Here is a 19651-nt window from a genome sequence, read left to right as displayed (position 1 = left end):
CTCTTCCCTCTTGCATCTCCCTCCCTCCCACCCTCCCTATCCCACCCCTCTAGGTGGTCACAAAGCACTGAGCTGATCTCCCTGTGATATGCGGCTGCTTCCCACTAGCTATCAGTTTTACATTTGGTACTGTATATATATCCATGCCACTCTTTCACTTTGTCCCAGTTTACCCTTCCCCCTCCCCATGTCCTCAAGTCCATTCTCTAGTAGGTCTGCGTCTTTATTCCCATCCTGCCCCTAGGTTCTTCGTGACCATTGTGTTCTTTTTTTTTTTTTAGATTCCATATATATGTGTTAGCATATGGTATTTGTTTTTCTCTTTCTCACTTACTTCACAGACTCTAGGTCCATCCACCTCACTACAAATAACTCAATTTCTTTTCTTTTTATGGCTGAGTAATATTCCATTGTATATATGTGCCACATCTTCTTTATCCATTCATCGGTCGCTGGACACTTAGGTTGCTTCCATGTCCTGGCTATTGTAAATAGAGCTGCAACGAACATTGTGGTATATGACTCTTTTTGAATTATGGTTTTCTCAGGGTATATGCCCAGTAGTGGGATTGCTGGGTCATATGGTAATTCTATTTTTAGTTTTTTAAGGAACCTCCATACTGTTCTCCGTAGTGGCTGTATCAATTTACATTCCCACCAACAGTGCAAGAGGGTTCCCTTTTCCCCACACCCACTCCAGCATTTATTGTTTGTAGATTATTTGATGATGGCCATTCTGACAGGAGTGAGGTGATATCTCATTGTAGTTTTGACTTGCATTTCTCTAATGATTAATGATGTTGAGCATTTTTTCATGTGTTTGTTGGCAATCTGTACATCTTTGGAGAAATGTCTCTTTAGGTCTCCTGCCCATTTTTGGATTGGGTTGTTTGGTTTTTTTGATATTGAGCTGCATGAGCTGCCTGTAAATTTTGGAGATTGATCCTTTGTCAGTTGCTTCATTTGCAAATATTTTCTCCCATTCTGAGGACTGTCTTTTCGTCTTGTTTATGGTTTCCTTTGCTGTGCAAAATCTTTTAAGTTTCATTAGGTCCCATTTGTTTATTTTTGTTTTTATTTCCACTTTTCTAGGGGGTGGGTCAAAAGGATCTTGCTGTGATTTATGTCATAGAGTGTTCTGCCTATGTTTTCCTCTAAGAGTTTGATAGTGTCTGGCCTTACATTTAGGTCTTTAATCCATTTTGAGTTTATTTTTGTGTGTGGTGTTAGGGAGTGGCGTTGTGTTCCTGTCTTGCTAGTTGTTTGGCATAGGGTGTACAGCACTGTAGCTTGCTGGTCATTGAGTGGAGCTGGGTCTTGGCGTTGAGGTGGAGATCTCTTGCAGGTTTTTGCCGTTTGATATTACGTGGAGCTGGGAGGTCTTTGGTGGACCAATGTCCTGAACTCAGCTCTCCTTCCTCGGAGGCACAGGCCTGACACCTGGCCGGAGCACCAAGACTCTGTCATCCACATGGCTCAGAATAAAAGGGAGAAAGAGAAAGAAAGAAAGAAGAGAGCAACCAAAGCAAAAAACAAACCCACCAATGATAAGAAGCACTAAAAAGTATACTAAAAAAAAAAACCACACACACACACCCCAAAAAACGGACAGACAGAACCCTAGGACAAATGGTAAAAAAAAGCTATACAGACAAAATCACCCACAGAAGCATACACATACACACTCACAAAAATAGAAAAAGTAAAATAATATATATATATATCATTGCTCCCAAAGTCCACCGCCTCAATTTCGGATGATTTGTTGTGTATTCAGGTATTCCAGAGATGCAGGGTACATCAAGTTGATTGTGGAGTTTTAATCCGCTGCTCCTGAGGCTGCTGGGAGAAATTTCCTTTCTCTTCTTTGTTCCCACAGCTCCCAGGGTTCAGCTTTGGATTTGGCCCCGCCTCTGCGTGTAGGTCGCCTGAGGGCATCTGTTCTTCGCTCAGACAGGACGGGGTTAAAGGAGCAGCTGCTTCGGGGGCTCTGGCTGCTCAGGCCGGGGGAGGGAGGCGTACGGAGGAGGCGGGGCGAGCCTGCGGCGGCAGAGGCGTCGTGACGTTGCAGCAGCCTGAGGCGCGCCGCGCGTTCTCCCGGGAAAGTTGTCCCTGGAACACGGGACCCTGGCAGTGGCGGCCTGCACAGGCTCCTGGGAGGGGCGGTGTGGAGAGTGACCTGGGCTCGCACACAGGCTTCTTGGTGGATAGAGCAGCAGCCTTAGCGTCTCCTGCCCGTCTCTGGGGTCCGTGCTGAGAGCCGCGGCTCGCGCCCATCTCTGGAGCTCCTTTAAGTGGCGCTCCGCAAAACAAAGAGGGAAGAAAAAGTCTCTTGCCTCTTCGGCAGCTCCAGACCTTTTCCCGGACTCCCTCCCGGCTAGCCGTGGCGCACTAGCCCCTTCAGGCTGTGTTCATGCTGCCAACCCCAGTCCTCTCCCTGCGATCCGACCGAAGCCTGAGCCTCAGCTCCCAGCCCCCGCCCGCCCCAGCGGGTGAGCAGACAAGCCTCTCGGGCTGGTGAGTGCTGGTCGGCCCCGATCCTCTGTGCGGGAATCTCTCCGCTTTGCCCTCCGCACCCCTGTGGTTGCGCTCTCCTCTGTGGCTCCGAAGCTTTCCCCCTCCGCCCCCCGCAGTCTCCGCCCGCGAAGGGGCTTCCTAGTGTGTGGAAACCTTTCCTCCTTCACGGCTCCCTTCCACTGGTGCAGGTCCCGTCCCTATTCTTTTGTTTTCTTTTTTCTTTTACCCTACCCAGGTATGTGGGGAGTTTCTTGCCTTTTGGGAGGTCTGAGGTCTTCTGCCAGCGTTCAGTAGGTGTTCTGTAGGACTTGTTCCACATATAGATGTATTTCTGGTGTATTTGTGGGGAGGAAGGTGATCTCCACTTCTTACTCTTCGCCATCTTGAAGCTCCTCCTCGGAAATAACATTGTTGATTTTATTAAGAAATTTCTGTTTTGAAAGTTGGCTTACTTTTTTTTTACTTTGGAGTCATTTGCGTAGCTTGAATCCATGACTTAAATTTTATTAAATGTTTTTCCTCCATGTTTTTCCTGTGGAGCCGCCCATAATGTGGGCCTGGAGGTACCATGCATGGCATCATTGTAGACAGTCACTGCCCTGTGGCATGTTCTAAGCATCCACCGTATCTCCCACTATGACTTATTGGCCTTAGAGCTTAGTGGAAACCCCTTAGGAATACCAAACTGGAGGCTTACATTAGTCAACTTTCTGTATCAAGTCAGTAGACAAAACATTTACTAAGAGACTGCAGAAAATGGCCATATTTTTGCCAAAGAGATACTGACTACTCCCAACTCTCTGTCTCTCAGTTTAGTAAACTTGTTCTTACATTTTTCACAGTGTCTGAAAAGAAGGGTCTTGTCATGTTCCATCAGTATCAAAATGTTACATCTGCAAACCCAATTTTTCTTTGCTTTGTGTAGATACCAAGAGAGATCACCACTGTGGGCTTTGAAAAGAAGCATGTTATTTAATTTAGGTACTTGGGATTCTCTTATTCTCTCTTCTGATTTCATATTTTATCTTTTTCCTTGATATTTTTCTCTTCAGATCATAGCTGAAAGAGAAAAGTAAGACTTCTATCAATTCAGCTACTCATTCTCTAATTTAGGCAATAATTCACAACGATACATGGATGGTTGAAGGAAGATGCCATTACCTCCTCTTCCCTCAGCTATTCTGGACAATGTTTTATCTTAGGTGCAGCATCCCTTGAAAGTCTTTTAAGTCTATTTTCAGACTAAATTCATTCCAATAATATATTAGCTGTAAAAGAGAAATAAAAATGCAGATTACACACTGGACCAAAGCAGATCCTGTGTTAGACAAAGTTCTACATTAGAATGTTCAGATTAGATGTTCTACATTAAGGATATTTACTGTCCATTTAGGCTGCATGTAATCCATTACTTGAAATAACATTATAGCAAAGGGACTCTGCACAAGATGTCAGTGTCTGATATGATCTTCTCTTTGTTCAGAACTGCCTGGATGACAAAAGTCTGGAGCCTGTCATCTCCCTTGTGCTTCAGATCCTGAGGCAATGCTACCCTAAGAGTCCACTTCCCTTGGTCACAACCAGCAGTGCTTATTCCTTCCCAGTCCCTGGGAACATCACCTCTGAACCTCCACATGTTCTAACTGAAGGTAAAGTATGTGGGTAGTTCTTCTGTACTTATTTTGCTCATAGTTATGAGCTTTATGATGAATTTTTGCATTTGGATAATACTTCAGAGGAATGTGGATGAAAGTAGAATCAATTTTTTTAACACATCAACTGTGATTATCTAACAAGTAATTAGAGACATGTATGAAAACGCTAGTTTTTCATAATACCAAGCTTATTAATTTTGTCCTTAATTATTAACTGTTGGCACTTTGCCTGGTAGCTATGGAATGCCTGTAGAGTCATCTCAGCTGATTTTAAAAAATCTATTCGCAATCCCATGATGGAGTCCCTCCACCATACAGACTGGTTCTAGAATTACTTTGCCCTAAGGATGAAATTGAAATCAAACTTTTGCTGTTTTGCCACCCCATGCAAGTCATTTTAGAATACTTGAAAGTATGATTATCCAATCTCCGAGAAGATTTTGTTGTCAGAAGATACTAGTGCTTTTCAACCTTGTCCTCCTTCCAGGGAACAGATTTTCCATAGGCATCATCTTGTCACAATGACACTGGGTGCTTTCTGTGGACTTTTGTTTTAAATCAGTTCCTTCGTATTAAAATTAGGGAATCAATCAAAGTGCTGTCTACATTACAACAGCTTTGGCATGTATGTGATCACTAAACTCTGGCAATAGTTGCATAAATACTTCCACACTGGGTGAAGGAAGCCAAAATGGTATTCATGTGTCATTTTATTCTGCACTCATTTTGCATTCAGTGTGGGACAGCAGTTTAGATGTCATGATATAGTGCTCTCACGTGCCTATATGCACATGATTTACACATCCAATAAGTGTAAGCGTGTGTTGGGATCCTGTACACTTAATAATGGCCCCTTACTTGTGAGAAGTACTAACCATTGGGTGGCGAGAATCTCAATCCAAGGCAAAGGGGAAGCCTCATCCATTTCACCTGTTTTTTTTTTTTTCCCACTCAGATTTTGAAGATGATGGCGAGGAAGAAGAGGACAAAGACTCAGATTCTGAAGATGTGAAAGAGGAAGTAGGTACACTAGCCCTTGCTTCTAATGATCTCTACATTCATAATTCTACAAAGGAAAATGTCCCTTTCTATGTTCAGCTAAGCCCAGGGTAAATTTTTTTTTTTAGAAATTTTATTTATTTATTTTCGGTTGCTTTGGGTCTTTGTTGCTGCCCGTGGGCTTTCTCTAGTTGCAGTGAGTGGGGGCTACTCTTCATTGCAGTGCGTGGGCTTCTCATTGTGGTGGCTTCTCTTGTTGCGGAGCACGGGCTCTAGGCATGCGAGCTTCAGTAATTGTGGCATGCGGGCTCAGTAGTTGTGGCTCGCGGGCTCTAGAGTGCAAGCTCAGTAGTTGTGGTGCATGGGCTTAGTTGCTCCACGGCATGTGGGATCTTCCCGGACCGTGTCCCCTGCATTGGCAGGCAGATTCTTAACCACTGTGCCAGCAGGGAAGTCCCGCCCAGGGTAAATTTTAAGGACGGACTTTTGCGCTTCCACTTTAAGGCCTGGCAGATACTGATGCTCACTAAATGATGGCTGCTGTTACTGATTTCCAAGTTGTCATTTTTGTCTTGGTAGGCCCGGTACAATCCCATCGTCAAGTCAGAGGCTATCTATTATCAAGACACTAATATTCCATCAGGATAAGCCTGAGGTAGACACTTAGGGTTGGTGTATTTAATGAATGTGAAGGATATTCAGACAAAGAGACCATGGAAAGATTTCCTAGGAAACTTTTTCTAGTAGATCTCCACTATCTTTGTAAGTCACTCTTCTTATCTACCCAATCTATGCACAGGACCACTGCGTTGTACAGTTTCATTTACCTTGGAGTCTATGTGAACTGTGCTCCTTTGGGTTGTATGGTGCATATCCTGGCCAGCAAGGAAGTGGTGCCTTTTGGTCTCTATCAATAATAACCTATGCTATAGAATGGAGTTCAGCCAACTTTCTATGAAAGGTCAGATAATCATTACTCTACGCTTTGTGGACCATACAGTTTCTGTCACAACGACTCAACTTTGCTGGTGTAGCACAAAAGCAACCATAGACAATGTATAAACAATAGGGCATGACCGTGTTCCACAAAAGCAGACAGTGGGGCATAGTTTACTGACAGCATTTCTAGAAAAAGGTTTCTAAACCTTGGCATTTTGGCTTGATAATTATTTTTCATGGGGGGTTGTCCTGTGCATTATACGTTGTTTAGCAGCACTTCTGACCTCAATCCACAAGATGCTGGTGACATCCACCCCTTTGTCCCCCAGTCATGAATCAAAACTGTCTCTAGGACTTGCCAAATATCCCTGCGGGGCAAAAATCACCCTGTGGTTAAGAACCACTGCTCTAGAATAATGATAATTTATTTATGAGTTATAATTCTGTCTCCATCTCTGTTGGTGGACATCAACTTGGACAAGTCCCTTCAAGTTATAGTTCCTTAGTTTTGACATCTGCAAAATAAGACTGAGAAGTAAATGCTACCTTTTATGACATTCCTGGAGATGAAATCTGGATTAAAAAATCTGTCTGTCTATCTATCTATCTATCTATCTATCTATCTATCTATCTATCTATCTATCTATCTACCTACTTGTCTATTTATCTATCTACTATCCATCCATCCATCCTCCTCTCCCCCTCCCTCTTCCTTTCTTTTTACATACCGTTCCATCTACACATCTGCCTAGGGAGGAAGAGACGTTTTGCGTTCTCTGTCATAATAATCACTCACCTTGCTAATGGTAGTAGCAGACATAGAGGGACTACCTCTTAGCCAGGTCTCTAGGTTAAGGCTGCTGTTGCTATTCTGGTGTGCTCAGGGTTTTCTTGATAAATAGAATAATTTCTGAAGTCATCAGTAGCAAATTGGCTCTTTGCTGTGACTTGCCGATGCAGGCCTATGGAGAACTTGCTGAATTATTTGAATAATACTGTGCTGCTACAGTCATTCATCAATGCCACTTTCCCACCGCTCTTGCTGGCTCTTTGATAACTGAATGTTTAATGCGTAGCATCGGTCTCCTCTTGTATCTGATGTGGAGGGACAAGCTGCAGGCTGGTGCTCGACTTCACACAGCATGGGGTTGGGGGAGAGCTTTCAGACCGTCTCCTTACCCCCACTCTGCAGATGATGGTGGGTTGGGGTGGAGTGGAATCTAAACAAATAAATAAATCCAGCTGGGAAGGAAGCATAAGACAAATAAGTGAGGGCCTGGAAATAATTCATCAAGAGTCTTCGAGCTGAGAAGAAGGTGAGAAGTAAGTGTGCGAGCATGCATTATAGAGAAACAGAGGAACATCAGAGTAAGGGCTTGATTCTGGGGTATAGCAGGAGTCAGGGAACCGGGGCCCTAGCAAACTGGTTTTCCCCTGGAGAACCCAGCAACATTTGCTGCAAGTTATGTGGGCAAGAAGCCAAGAGTATTTATTTCTGGTCAGAGAATGGATGCAGGCCTTTAACTTGTGGCCTTTTCCTTTGAAAATCTTAGTTAACAATTGGGAGAAGCCTCTTAGAAAGAATGATTAAAAGGAACTTATATCTGTAAAGGGTCTTGAGAGTGTATAGTTGGGTGCTGTTCTTTGATTGAAAACTGTGAATGTCATCATAAGGAAAGAGAAACTTACAACGAATATAGACTAGAAGTTGGCCATGTTTGTTTGTTTTTTCTTAATGAACACAAACATTAGATTTGGACAGACTCTGAAGAGGAGGAGGACAGAAAGGGTGAATTCAAGCTCTTCCTTCCTTTCTTCCCTCCTTTCCTCCTCTTAAACTTTTTATTTCTTTCAGGTATTTTCTTGGATATGATCCATATGTGAGGCAGCATGCTAAGTTCTTAAGGATGTTAATATGATACAAAAGCAAATAAGACATAGTTTTTATCTTCAAAGAATTCAGTCTAGTAAACTTGGGGATTGTCTCTACCAGAGTTTGAATCGGCACCTTCAAAAGGCTGTTGAACTCAAATCTAAGGCTGGGAAAAGTCAATATTGGAAGGGTGGAATCTGAGGAGGGAGGGAGTTATCTGGGTTAGATGGGTACCAAAATCCTAAATGATGAAGCTTCTCTGGGTTGCTGTGAGGACAGAGAAGCTGGTCCACTCCTAAATAAATATAAAGGGTATTTATAAAATACAGAAGTAGTTGACAACCTGCTTGAGTGCCTGGAGATTCAGAGGCCAAGATTCAAGCTTTCAGGACCAGAGATGGTCTCTGTTACAAGTACTCCACTTTGCTGTTATACTGAGAAAGCTATCACAGGCAGTAAATAAATGAATGGGCATGACTGTGATCCGATAAAACTTTATTTACAAAAACAAGCAGTGGGCTATAGTTTGCTAACACCTGCTCTAAGGCTGAGTAGGTCACCGAGATAGGCTGAAGCTCATGGGTTACCTGACGCTCCTCTTTCCAGACGTACCAACCTTACTTGCTGGTGGGGAGATGCTTCTCAATGCCTGCCAGGTTGCATTTCTATTGGTGCCACCTTGGGGCATGGCTGAGGCTGTAGCAGAGATGGTGGAAGGAAGGAAGATCTGACAGATGAAGCTGGAAAGGATAAGTGTTGGGATCTCCAATACCAGGCTAAGGAGTTTGGGGTTGGTGTGCGCTGTATCTGAAAATATCATTATATTAACCTCATGGGATCTATATTTCTTTTAATTTAAAGCTTGGAGGAAAATTGCAGAAGATGGATGGAATATTGCACTTTATCCCCTGAATCAGGAATATAACATTTTTAAAAATGATTTTTAAAAAAATTTATGTTAACCCTCTTATTTATTTATTTTTTTGGCTGCGTTGGGTCTTCGTTGCTGCGTGCGGGCTTTCTCTAGTTGCGGTGAGCGGGGGCTGCTCTTCGTTGCAGTGCGCAGGCTTCTCATTGTGGTGGCTTCTCTTGTTGAGGAGCACAGGTTCTAGGTGCGCGGGCTTCAGTAGTTGTGGTTCACAGGCTCTAGAGCACAGGCTCAGTAGTCGTGGCGCACGGGCTTAGTTGTTCCGTGGCATGTGGGATATTCCCGGACCAGGGCTCGAACCCATGTCCACTGCATTGGCCGGCGGTTTCTTAACCACTGAGCCAACAGGGAAGCCCAGGAATATAACATTTATTTTCCACATCTATTTGATTTCAGGAAGAATAAGCCAGGCTTTCAGGACTATCAGGTTTTTCCTTAACTCACAAAATAGATTCCTAAAATATAGGGTGGAATCCCCCCCTATTTTATTAGGGAAACTTGATCTAAGAGAGGCATAGAAAGATGAAGAGATTGAACTATGTCCTTTCTCTGTAACATTCTATAACCTTTGAAAAATACAGAAGTGTTTGGAGGAGAGTCACCATCACTGTTAAACTATTATGAAATGATGATCTAGAAGAAGAAATAAAAGGTCTGGTATTATTCAGCCCAATGAAGAAAAGGCTGGTGGTGACTCGGTGAACTTTTAAATGTACAAAGGGATAAAGGTATAGTAGGAGGTTACGACCTCCTCCCCAGAGCCTGGAAGGCTCAGCATCATACCTGCTTCTGGAATCTTGACTCCTACAGTCTTCCTCTTATTCTTTATGCTTCAGCCACTTTCTTTCTATTTTTAAATTTTTTTTTTAAATTTATTTTGTTGAAGTATAATTGATTTATAATATGTTAATTTCTGCTATACAACAGTGATTCAGTTATATATATAAATTCTTATATATGAGTGTATACATTCAGCCACCTTCTTTCTGTAAGCAAATTTAAGTTGCTTTTTTTTTTTTTTCTTTTTCTGTTAGTAATTTCTTTCCCCAAGTCTTTGCCTTGTTGGCCGTTATTGTTAAAATGTGACCTCCTTAGCTTCTTTGTACCCCAGCCTCACTCACAATCACTTCACCACCTCTCATTCTTCCCATGACATTTATCACTGTTCGAAGTTACCTTGTTCATTTGTTTGCTTTCTTACTGTCTTCCTTTTCTCACTAGAAGGCAAGTTCTGTGGAATCATGGACCTTGGTCTGTTCAGTTATCAATGAGTCTTTAGTACCTAGGAGAGTGCCCACTCATAGTAGGTGCTCATTAAACGTTTGTGAAAAGAGTGACCTAAATAGGTAGATAGATGAATAGGTACGACAATTACAGTTATGTCAAAGACAGTGGTGATGAGATAAAAACAATTCTTTGGTATTGTGCTTCATTGTTTACATAGTTCATCTCATTTTACATAAATTATTTATGATGAAGGCTGATAAATACTAACATGAACACTGAAAAAAATTATAATCTTTCTTTGTATTTAAAAAATACAACCTTACATATTAAATTATCCTTGACTAGGCTAGCACTATAACTTGGAGGCAAGGAAACCGTGTCCCAGGATTCTGAAAAGTCACATCTGTAGCTTGTCTTGATATTTCTCAGGATGGCTCTCCTGATTGTAACATATTTTTTGAATGTGCCATTGTAGGATGAAGACTTGGAAACAGATGTGAACAAGCTGAGCTCCAAACCTGGTCTTGATCGACCTGAAGAGGAACTGATGCAATACAAGGCAATGTGTCTTGAGCTCACCTGCAGTTTTGAGGTAGAATGTATGCTGTGGTTCTACTCCTTGGTGATGCTAATGGGTTCTTTGCAGACCCTGGGAATCCAAACTGGTTTCCAGATGGAAAGCATTGCTCATCTTTAGCAATCTGCTTCTGGGATCTTTCTGAGAGGGAAGTAAAAGGCTAAACAAAAATGTTAGAAGGTGGCAGAGATAGGATGCGTGCAAGGGTCCTATCAATACAATCTGACACCCATCACCTCGGAAGGAAGTAGGATGAAGGTTCACATTGCTGCCTGTTGTCTGGTGGGCAAGGTGCCCTACTCTCACGTCCTGGGAAAGCAAGTGAAAATTCATGGTGATTTAATTGTTCTCTTGTGAGAGTGGGATGGTTGTATGAGATGGCTTTCTGAAGGTGACCAGCCTGATTCTAGGGTTTCTTTGTTAGCAGAAACAAATCAAGCACCTTATACCTGGTCATGTTAATCCAGTGGTTGGTTGCTGCTGCTTCTTCTGCTGTTCTCCCACCAAAATTTAGACCTGCTTTTGGACCTCCATTATTTTCTTATGATTCTTAATAAACCATGATTTTGGCCATATCTAAGGGTACAAGCTAAGTCACTTATAGAAGGGAGTTGACATATTGTATTTCACTCTAGAAAGCAGAAGGGCATCAGTGGGTAAAAGTTTCAGGGAAGGAAATTTTAATTCAGAGTAAAAAAGAATTTTTCTTAAACAATCAGAATGATCCTCAAATAGAAGGAACCACCTTGGGATACAGGGAAGCTTCTGTAAATGAGTCGTTCAACCAGACTGTAAATGATTGGGGGTGTTGTAGGAGGCATTCATGTACATGTACTGCATAGACTCATACTAGCCCCACCAAATGCCCCTTCTAAGTGTGCGTTTCTAGGATTTTGCCATTTCTTTGACTCTTGAAGCTTAGTCTTTCCTTGACTGGCCTTGGAAAAAGTTTTCCAGTGCACAGGATTTATGCTTAGCTCTGTGCCCAGAGAGTGAGGGCAGGGATCAGATTGTATTCTCTACTTGGAAAGAAACACTGACATATTCTTTTCCACTTTTAACCTGAAGGAACTGGAGTCCAAACCTGGAGATGGTTTGAACTATGACGAGACTCAGTATGCCAATCACCACCACATTCTGACTGCTGCCTCCCCAAAAGGGCTTTGCTTGAATAAGGACCAAATCTCCTGGGGACAAGAAAGAGAAGTCCCTGTCCAGACCTCCCTTCTGAGCAGAGTGAAGATGGGGAGGTCCAACATACATCTAACCTCCAAAAAAGGACCTGGAATTAACCCATACCAAAATGCACGATCCAATGGTCTTGGGATAGGTTCTTCTGGAAGTGAAATCTCAGACATTCAGGCGTCCTTCAAAGAGGATGCTTGGGACATAGATGCGATTTCCTGCCCAAGGATAAGTGCCTCCTTTTCCAATTCCACTAGACCTAGAGAAACTGCTGAATTAATAGATAAGCTCCTGCAGACACATCCGACGCATATCGCCTTCCATGACCCCTATCTTTATATGGCCAAAGCTAGAAGAACCAGATCTGTGTCTGACTTCACAATGATGGCATTTCCTGATTTCTGGGGACATTGTCCACCTCTCTCTGCCCAGTCCATGTTGGAACGTAAATGTGGAGTCCAAAGGTGATGGTGCTACTAACTTGGGAGCTATATATACTTTTTCTTCTTTAGTATTTTTGTAGGTGGAATGGTTTGTACAGATAATTCTGTTATCTTCAGGAAAGTGAGCATTAGTCAGGAGCATGTTAAAAGCCTTAAGGAAATTTTCACCAAATATACAATCTTGCCTCCCTACTAGGACATTTCAGAGCCAAGGGTAGGGTGGTGGTAGACATGCGTTTCCACAAAAAGAATTTCTTAGATGATTCTAATGCAACCCCTTACCCCGTATCCATTGCAAATCCTACAAAAGGGAAATATTATCCAGTTTCTCCAAATACTGGGATCATTCCTTAAGGGAAGGTTCTCAGGAAAAAACAAGTATGGATTATTTGGGATCACTTTTCTCATTCACTGCAAACTGGAATCTGATCTCTTGTTAATGAGAGGAGGTGGTGGACCTCCATCCCACAGTCCCAACCTTATAGAACCTGACTTGGCTTGGGGAATAGTTTTGCTGCATCACTGAGGATTGTAAGGGAAAAAAATGCATCCTGCAGGGAAGAAACGTTGTGTGATGGATTATTCCCAGGATGCATGAAACAGAGCTTTGCCTTTGGATAGGCATAGCAAGATTAAAAAGAAAATTACTAAACTCAAGGAGAAAACTATTTTCCCAGAAAATATACTAAGTATGCATACACTAAGTCTATGAAGCAAAGTGTGCATAGCAGTAAGTTTTCTTAACTTATTAGCAAGTTCATCAGCAAATTGATGGTGGATCCCAAGAACTGCTCCCACTTGGTCTCCTGGCTGACATCTCTGACCTCACCCCTCTGACCTTATCTCCATGCTCAAGTTCCTGAGAGACACACCACAGGGGCTGGCCCAGCAACAGCTCCCCACTGGACAGGACATCTTCCCCCTGAGTCTAGGCCTCATTTTGACCTTCCCTCCCCCTTCTCCTACCCCTCCCCGCCCCAGAGACCTGGATTGGAAATTCAAGGAGGGAATCTGAAATATCCCTTAGGTATCCTTCCTCCCTCTTACTTAAATCTCCCAGATATTGGTGTTTCTCAGAGAGAAGATTGACCATAGTCTTCTGGAGCAAACAGAACCAAGGACTATAAATGACACAAGAATTCAAAGGCTTATTGGAGCCTCCCAGACCATCAGCAATCCTAATGTCTCCTTCAAAACTGTCTTAGTGCAGAGGGCCCACTTATTCACACAACCAGAGGCTTCCAAGTCCCTCAGCCCAAATGCTCTTGACAAAACTCTCCTTTGAGTAGAGAATCCTCCTAAAACTAAAACCTGGCATCACTGCTTCCTACATTCCTACTGCTCAGTGTAGTTTTATTTTTTGATAAAGAAGAAAAGGAAGGAGGGGTGGTGCTTTTTGTACTCATTCAGCTCAAGGTTGGAGCATTATTACATTTTTCTTTCATAATTCTCTGATGAGTCCCAAGGCCCTTCCCACATGACCATAGGATGAATGGGGTAAGGAGTGAGGGCCAACCCTTAAAATGTTTCCAATTTTCCTTTCCAGGATCAAAATATTTGAGGATGTCCGGAGGCTCATCCAGCCAAGCGATATTATAAATAAAGTTGTCTTCAGTCTAGATGAGCCTTGGTAGGTGGTCTTGAACATCAGTGGAATGAGGGGGGTGGGAGTATAGAATATCCTTTTAATGGCATGAGCCTAAGAATATTTTAAGTTAGTAATCCATTCCTTCTCCTAAATTCAACACAGTGAAAATTCGGGTTAAAGATCTGTAAGAGAAAGCTTATCTCTAAGAAATGTTAAACTGTGCCCAAGAATAGCAATAAGTCCCATGTTCAAAGCTTCTCTATTTCATTACAGGCCTTTGCAAGACACCACTTCTGACTGCTTACGGTTCTTCTCCAAGTTTGAGTCTGGAAATCTTCGCAAAGCCATCCAAGTGCGTGAGTAAGTAAAGAAAGCTGCAGGGACCATACTCAGTATGGCTCAGCCCTGTTTTGTATCCCCCCCAAGGAGACATTTTCGAAGTTTTCCCTTTTTGGGACGTGGTGAGTGGTAAGTAATTTTTTTTGGTACATGAAATATTTCATGGAAGCCCAACATATAACAAATACAAGTGGAGCTGTTTGGGATGGAGAAGGGAAAGGCAGGCATGTTAAGATTCCTCCTCAGCCTCCTTCTCTTTCTTGCTTGCTATCTCAGCTTCTTCTTCCTACAACTCCTGCTTTTATTATTTACTCTCTTCCTTTATCATGTTCCAAGGATCCAGGAGGGAAGACCTAATTAGGAATCTCCTAGTGAGACAATGAGCAGTCCAGGATGTGCCTAAGCTCCTGGTCTTACTCAGGTCTTTCTCTTTATATCTGCCTTTGGCCAGAGTGTAGAATCCTAAACTCATCAGTTGTGGTCTGGGTGACAGAGTCAAATGACAGAAAACAAACCTACTTACAGGCAAGGATTTTTTATGATCACTTTTTGGAGAGAGCATTGTGGGCATAGCAGACAATTTGAGGGTCACAGACTTCCTGGAATTGTTCTCATGAGTGTCCCTATAGTGCCAACTATAGCTTCATTCATTGTGTGGTGAGTTCAGTGGTTAGAGTGTGTTGCTTATAGTGACGATGGGAGGGGTAGGACACCATCTGCTCTGCTACGGCTTCAACAAAGCTCTCCCCTTCCACAAATCTCACTATACACTGCCATTTAATCAGAGGGCCAGAGTAGGAGAGTATGAATGAATCAGGGCAAAACCATTGCCCTTTCTAGAAGAGCAACTCAAAGAGCATTCCAAGGGGATGGGATAAGAATACTTTTGAAAATGAAATATCCTGATGATAATGTTTAAGTCAAAGCTTCATTGCTAATTCTGTTGCTCAAGCTTGAAAAAGTAATTTTTTGGCCACATAGTGATTGGGTGGGGACACATGAGGACTTTCTGGGGTGCCAGAACTGTTCTACATATTGATCCAGGGAGTTGTCACACAGGTGTATCCAGATGAATTTGCTTAAACTCGTTGAGCTGTACATTGAAGATCTGTGTACTTTACTTCATGTAAACTAAATCAGTTAAAAAGGGAAAAAACAAACAGAGAAATCTTTCATTGCTAGTCTAATTCATGTTTGTTGCCTTGCTGGGGATTTACATATATCATACTACTTAATCTTTACAAACAGTACTGCAAGTTTAGGCACCGTTTCTTTTTTTTTAATTTATTAATTAATTTATTTATTTACGGCTGTGTTGGGTCTTTGTTGCTGCGTTCGGGCTTTCTCTAGTTGCGGCCAGCAGGGGCTACACTTCATTTCAGTGTGCAGGTTTCTCATTGCGGTGGCTTCTCTTTGTTGTGGAGCATGGGCTCTAGGAGCACGGGCTTGAGTAGTTGTGGCACGCAGGCTCAGTAGTTGTGGCTCGCAGGCTCTAGAGCACTGGCTCAGTAGTTGTGGTGCATGGTCTTAGTTGTTCCACGGCATGTGGGATCTTCCCCGACCAGGGCTCGAACCCATGTCCCCTGCATTGGCAGGTGGATTCTTAACCACTGTGCCACCAGGGAAGTCCCTAGACACTATTTCTATTTTTCATTTGAGGAGACTGATGCTCAAAAGTCATGTCTAACATCAAATAGTAATGGCATATCCAACCAGATGTGACCACATTTTCTCTGGGATATAGCACACTTGCATTTTTCCAGCTGGACAGAAACTTCATTACCATTTAATAAAAAGATAGGCTATAATTGTATAACTGACTCTTCTAATACCAGGACACTGATCCCCCCTCCTTAAATTTCTAAAGCCTCTGTCCAATATTGTGAGATAAGGATGACAACTATAACTTACCAGCCAACCAAGATCCTGGATCTTACATCTGTCATCCAGAACCTGAGATGTGTAGATTTCTCAGTGTTGGAAGTTCTCTTAAAGGCTTTTAACCCTCTGATCTTGCTTCTGACTTTGCAGGTTGGAGTATGACTTACTGATCAATGCTGATGTGAATAGCACGCAGCACCAGCAGTGGTTCTATTTCAAGGTGAGCGGTATGAGGGATGCGGTCCCTTATCGCTTCAACATTATCAACTGTGAGAAGGCCAACAGCCAGTTCAATTACGGTATGAGCTCTTGGGAAATAGAGACTTTCTCAATAACACCAAAAACGATGTCACTTTTGAGTGCTTGAATTATTATCAGAAGCCCTGCTTGGGTTGCAAAGGGTTTGAAGTTGGGCTGACATGTTTTGGTTGCCAGGTATGGCAAGACAGCCGTCAACCTATGGTAAATTGCTACTATGGGAGGGGAAGCTTGAAACTCTCCCTCTGCTATGAAATGTTAATACCTCACATAACTTTCCACCGCTTCCTGCCTCCCTTGCCCCACCTTGAACTTTTTGAGGCCAGTGAGCCCTCTCATTTATTCCTTCTCTCCACCTCCTAAATCCCATAGGAGCAAATGTATTGATCTGTTGATATTTGTCACAGACAGGCAAACGGCACAATTCCATTGGACAACACTGATTTACACTCTCAGAAAACTCTGGAGAAAGTTTAAATTCTCCTGAATACCTGTGGCAATTTTAGAGGAGACGTTCGAGGGACAATGACTGACTAGTAGCCCATATTTATTTTGAATGTTTCTAGAAATGGGAAATTCTGCTTGTTATTGCTCACATACTAATGTATGAGTGGCTCTGAGTAAGGAAAAAATATTCCCCGTAGCTCCAGGTCCGAGCATGGGACATTACCTCTATTTTGTACTGGTTAAATAGACTCTTGCTGGTATAGAAAGAGAAAAGGTAAGCCTTGCCTCTTGTATTCACTTGATGCAGCGGCTGTAACAAATCGTCACACATTTTGTGGCTTCAAAGAAGACAAATGTATTCTCTTACAGTTCTGGAGTCCACAAGTCCCAAATCAGTTTCACTGGTCTTAAGTCAAGGTGTTGGAAAGGCCATGCTTCCTCTGGACATTCTAGGGGATTATTTGTTTCCTTTCCTTTTCCAGCTTTTAGAGGTATGTTCCTCACATTCCTTGGCTCATGGCCCTTTCTTCCATCTGCAAAGTCAGCTGCATATCATCTTCAAATCTCTCTGCTTTGGCCACATTGCTTTTCCTCTGTAGTCAAACCTCTCTCTACCTCCCTTTTGGAAAGACATGTGTGATTGAATTTAGGGCCCACCAGGATAATCTCCCCATCTCAAGATACTTAATTTAATCATATCTACAAAGTCCCTTTTGTCATATAAGGTTAATATACAGCATCCATGGATTAAACCTGGGTATCTTTGAGGGCCATTATTCAACCTACCACAGCTCTCCTTTTCTATTTCCCCCCACCACCGCCTAATGGATTAATCCTGCCTTTATTTTGTGTAGGGATGCAGCCAACTCTGTATTCTGTGAAGGAGGCTCTTCTTGGCAGACCTGCCTGGGTACGGACAGGCTATGAAATCTGTTATTACAAGTAAGTTAGAGTGTTGTTAGCTTCCTTTGCTCTTTTGTTCTCTCTCAATTTCCTGCTTCTCCATGTTAATCTTATAAACCTGAGCAATCTGTGCTTGTCTGCTGTACTTGTCACTCTTCCAATGGCAAACGCTCTGTCCTTCAGAAGCCTAAGCGTGTTAAATGGCACCCACAGTAGACCTCAAGAAATATCTTTTGATTTTCTGAAAAGTCATCTATTCTTATTTAAACACCTTAAAACCTTTAGACCTTACTGTTGGATATTATTATATAGACTCAACCTATGATTAGTGCATCAAGCTTCAGTTCTTTTCCTGTTTCCATCGGTCCCAGTGAACAAAAAGTGTGAGATATTCTAACTTATTCTTATCCATCCCATGCTTCAGTCTTCCAAAGCAGATAAACATGAATATGTGAGAAATATACTTAAGTAACTGTTCCTCCACAGAAAGATAAATTTTGGAAAAAATAGAAGAGAAAGGTATTTTCAGAATTCATCTTCAACTCTTGATCAGTAGCCACTTTCATCAATTTATCCTGTAAAGTTGTAATGAAATTTGAATTATCCATATATTTTGATAAAATACATGCATGCATTCCAGACCCATAAATTGCTTATTTGTGCATTTTCCTTTGATAGAAAATAAAATACAAATTCATAAGACAAGTAAAAGTATAGGGAGTGTGGACAGGTAGAAACTATGTAGCTAATTATTAGCTTGTTGCTGGTTTCTTATAAAAAACTGATAGGCTAGTACTTATTTTCTTGGATAAAGTAATTTATATCTCTTTCTGAGATTACAGGAGGCCCCTAAAAATATTCTCAGGCATTCTTGAGTTCAGGATAGTTGCAAATATCAAAAAGAAAAAGTAAAAATGCTTATGCCTCTTGGTTTTTGAGACTGTAAGGACAGGAGCATTGACAGATAGGAAGGTCAAGAATCTTGTTGCTCTATCAGGCACAAGGGCAATCATCACCATAGAAGTAAGGATAGTCTATAAAGCACAGAGATGGGCTAACAGTTTGTAATGAAAGAGTCAGCAGTCTTTAGTCTTGGATGTATTAGAATATGGACCTGGGTAGTATTTTCCTTATAGTCTTCAGAACAGTAGCAAAGCCATACAATGTTGTTGGGTTTTCCATAGCAATGACTTTCTGACCCACCTATCTACAGACTCTCAGAATCCTCTTATGATCCAAAGAGGTTGAGACTAAAATCATCTCAAGGTGATAGGGGCCACAGCTGTAGGGGAAAATAATGGAAGCATAAATTTGGACTTTGATGTGTCAAGAATAACTTTTAGTGTCCTCGAGAAATAGTAATTCTAAATAAACATGAAAGACCCAGCTTGCAGTGGGATTGGATCTGGAGGTTAGTAAGAGATTGGACAAACCTAACATTCAGCATCCTCTGGGGGAGGGGGGGAATAGCCCTCCCTGGAGGCTGCTTCCTTGGAGGTGGGGGATAAGGCGTGGGCTTAAGGGGATTTAGAATCTGCCAAGAGGAAAAGGAAGAAATCAAACATCCCAAAGCGGAGCCTTGGCCTAAAGAATGCCAATGTTAATGTTAATAGCTTTTAGATTCATTAACAAGACAGTTGTTATGTGATTAAAGAGTAACAGAGGGGTAACATGAAAACCATGAATGCGTAATGTAATTCATTTTTCATCTTCCAGCCATGAATACAACAGAGATGAATGGATAAGATTGCTACATTATAACATAGTTTGTTTTACACCAATTCACCGCACTGTGTTAACATATTTCCAATAATGTGATCTAACAACAGGATAGATAGATTATGTGTATCTCTATTCAACCGCAAATCAGAGTGCCTTTCCCTACCATAGAA

The 19651-nt window shown here is 42.1% G+C and overlaps 1 protein-coding gene across 1 annotated transcript in view; it reads left to right on the top strand.

Annotated features, from left to right (window-relative positions):
* AGBL1 (ATP/GTP binding protein like 1) overlaps positions 1-19651 on the top strand; it is a 503271-nt gene that overhangs the window by 102558 nt on the left and 381062 nt on the right. The window contains 8 exon segments of the mRNA XM_036843717.1: positions 4001-4166; positions 5128-5192; positions 10614-10730; positions 11784-12364; positions 13890-13973; positions 14205-14291; positions 16302-16450; positions 17711-17798. Of these exon segments, the coding sequence (XP_036699612.1) occupies positions 4001-4166; positions 5128-5192; positions 10614-10730; positions 11784-12364; positions 13890-13973; positions 14205-14291; positions 16302-16450; positions 17711-17798 (1337 nt within the window).

The sequence above is a fragment of the Balaenoptera musculus genome, chromosome 2 (assembly GCF_009873245.2).
Source record: "Balaenoptera musculus isolate JJ_BM4_2016_0621 chromosome 2, mBalMus1.pri.v3, whole genome shotgun sequence".
NCBI classification, from domain to species: Eukaryota; Metazoa; Chordata; class Mammalia; order Artiodactyla; family Balaenopteridae; genus Balaenoptera; species Balaenoptera musculus.
This window is presented reverse-complemented; position numbering and strand designations above follow the sequence as displayed.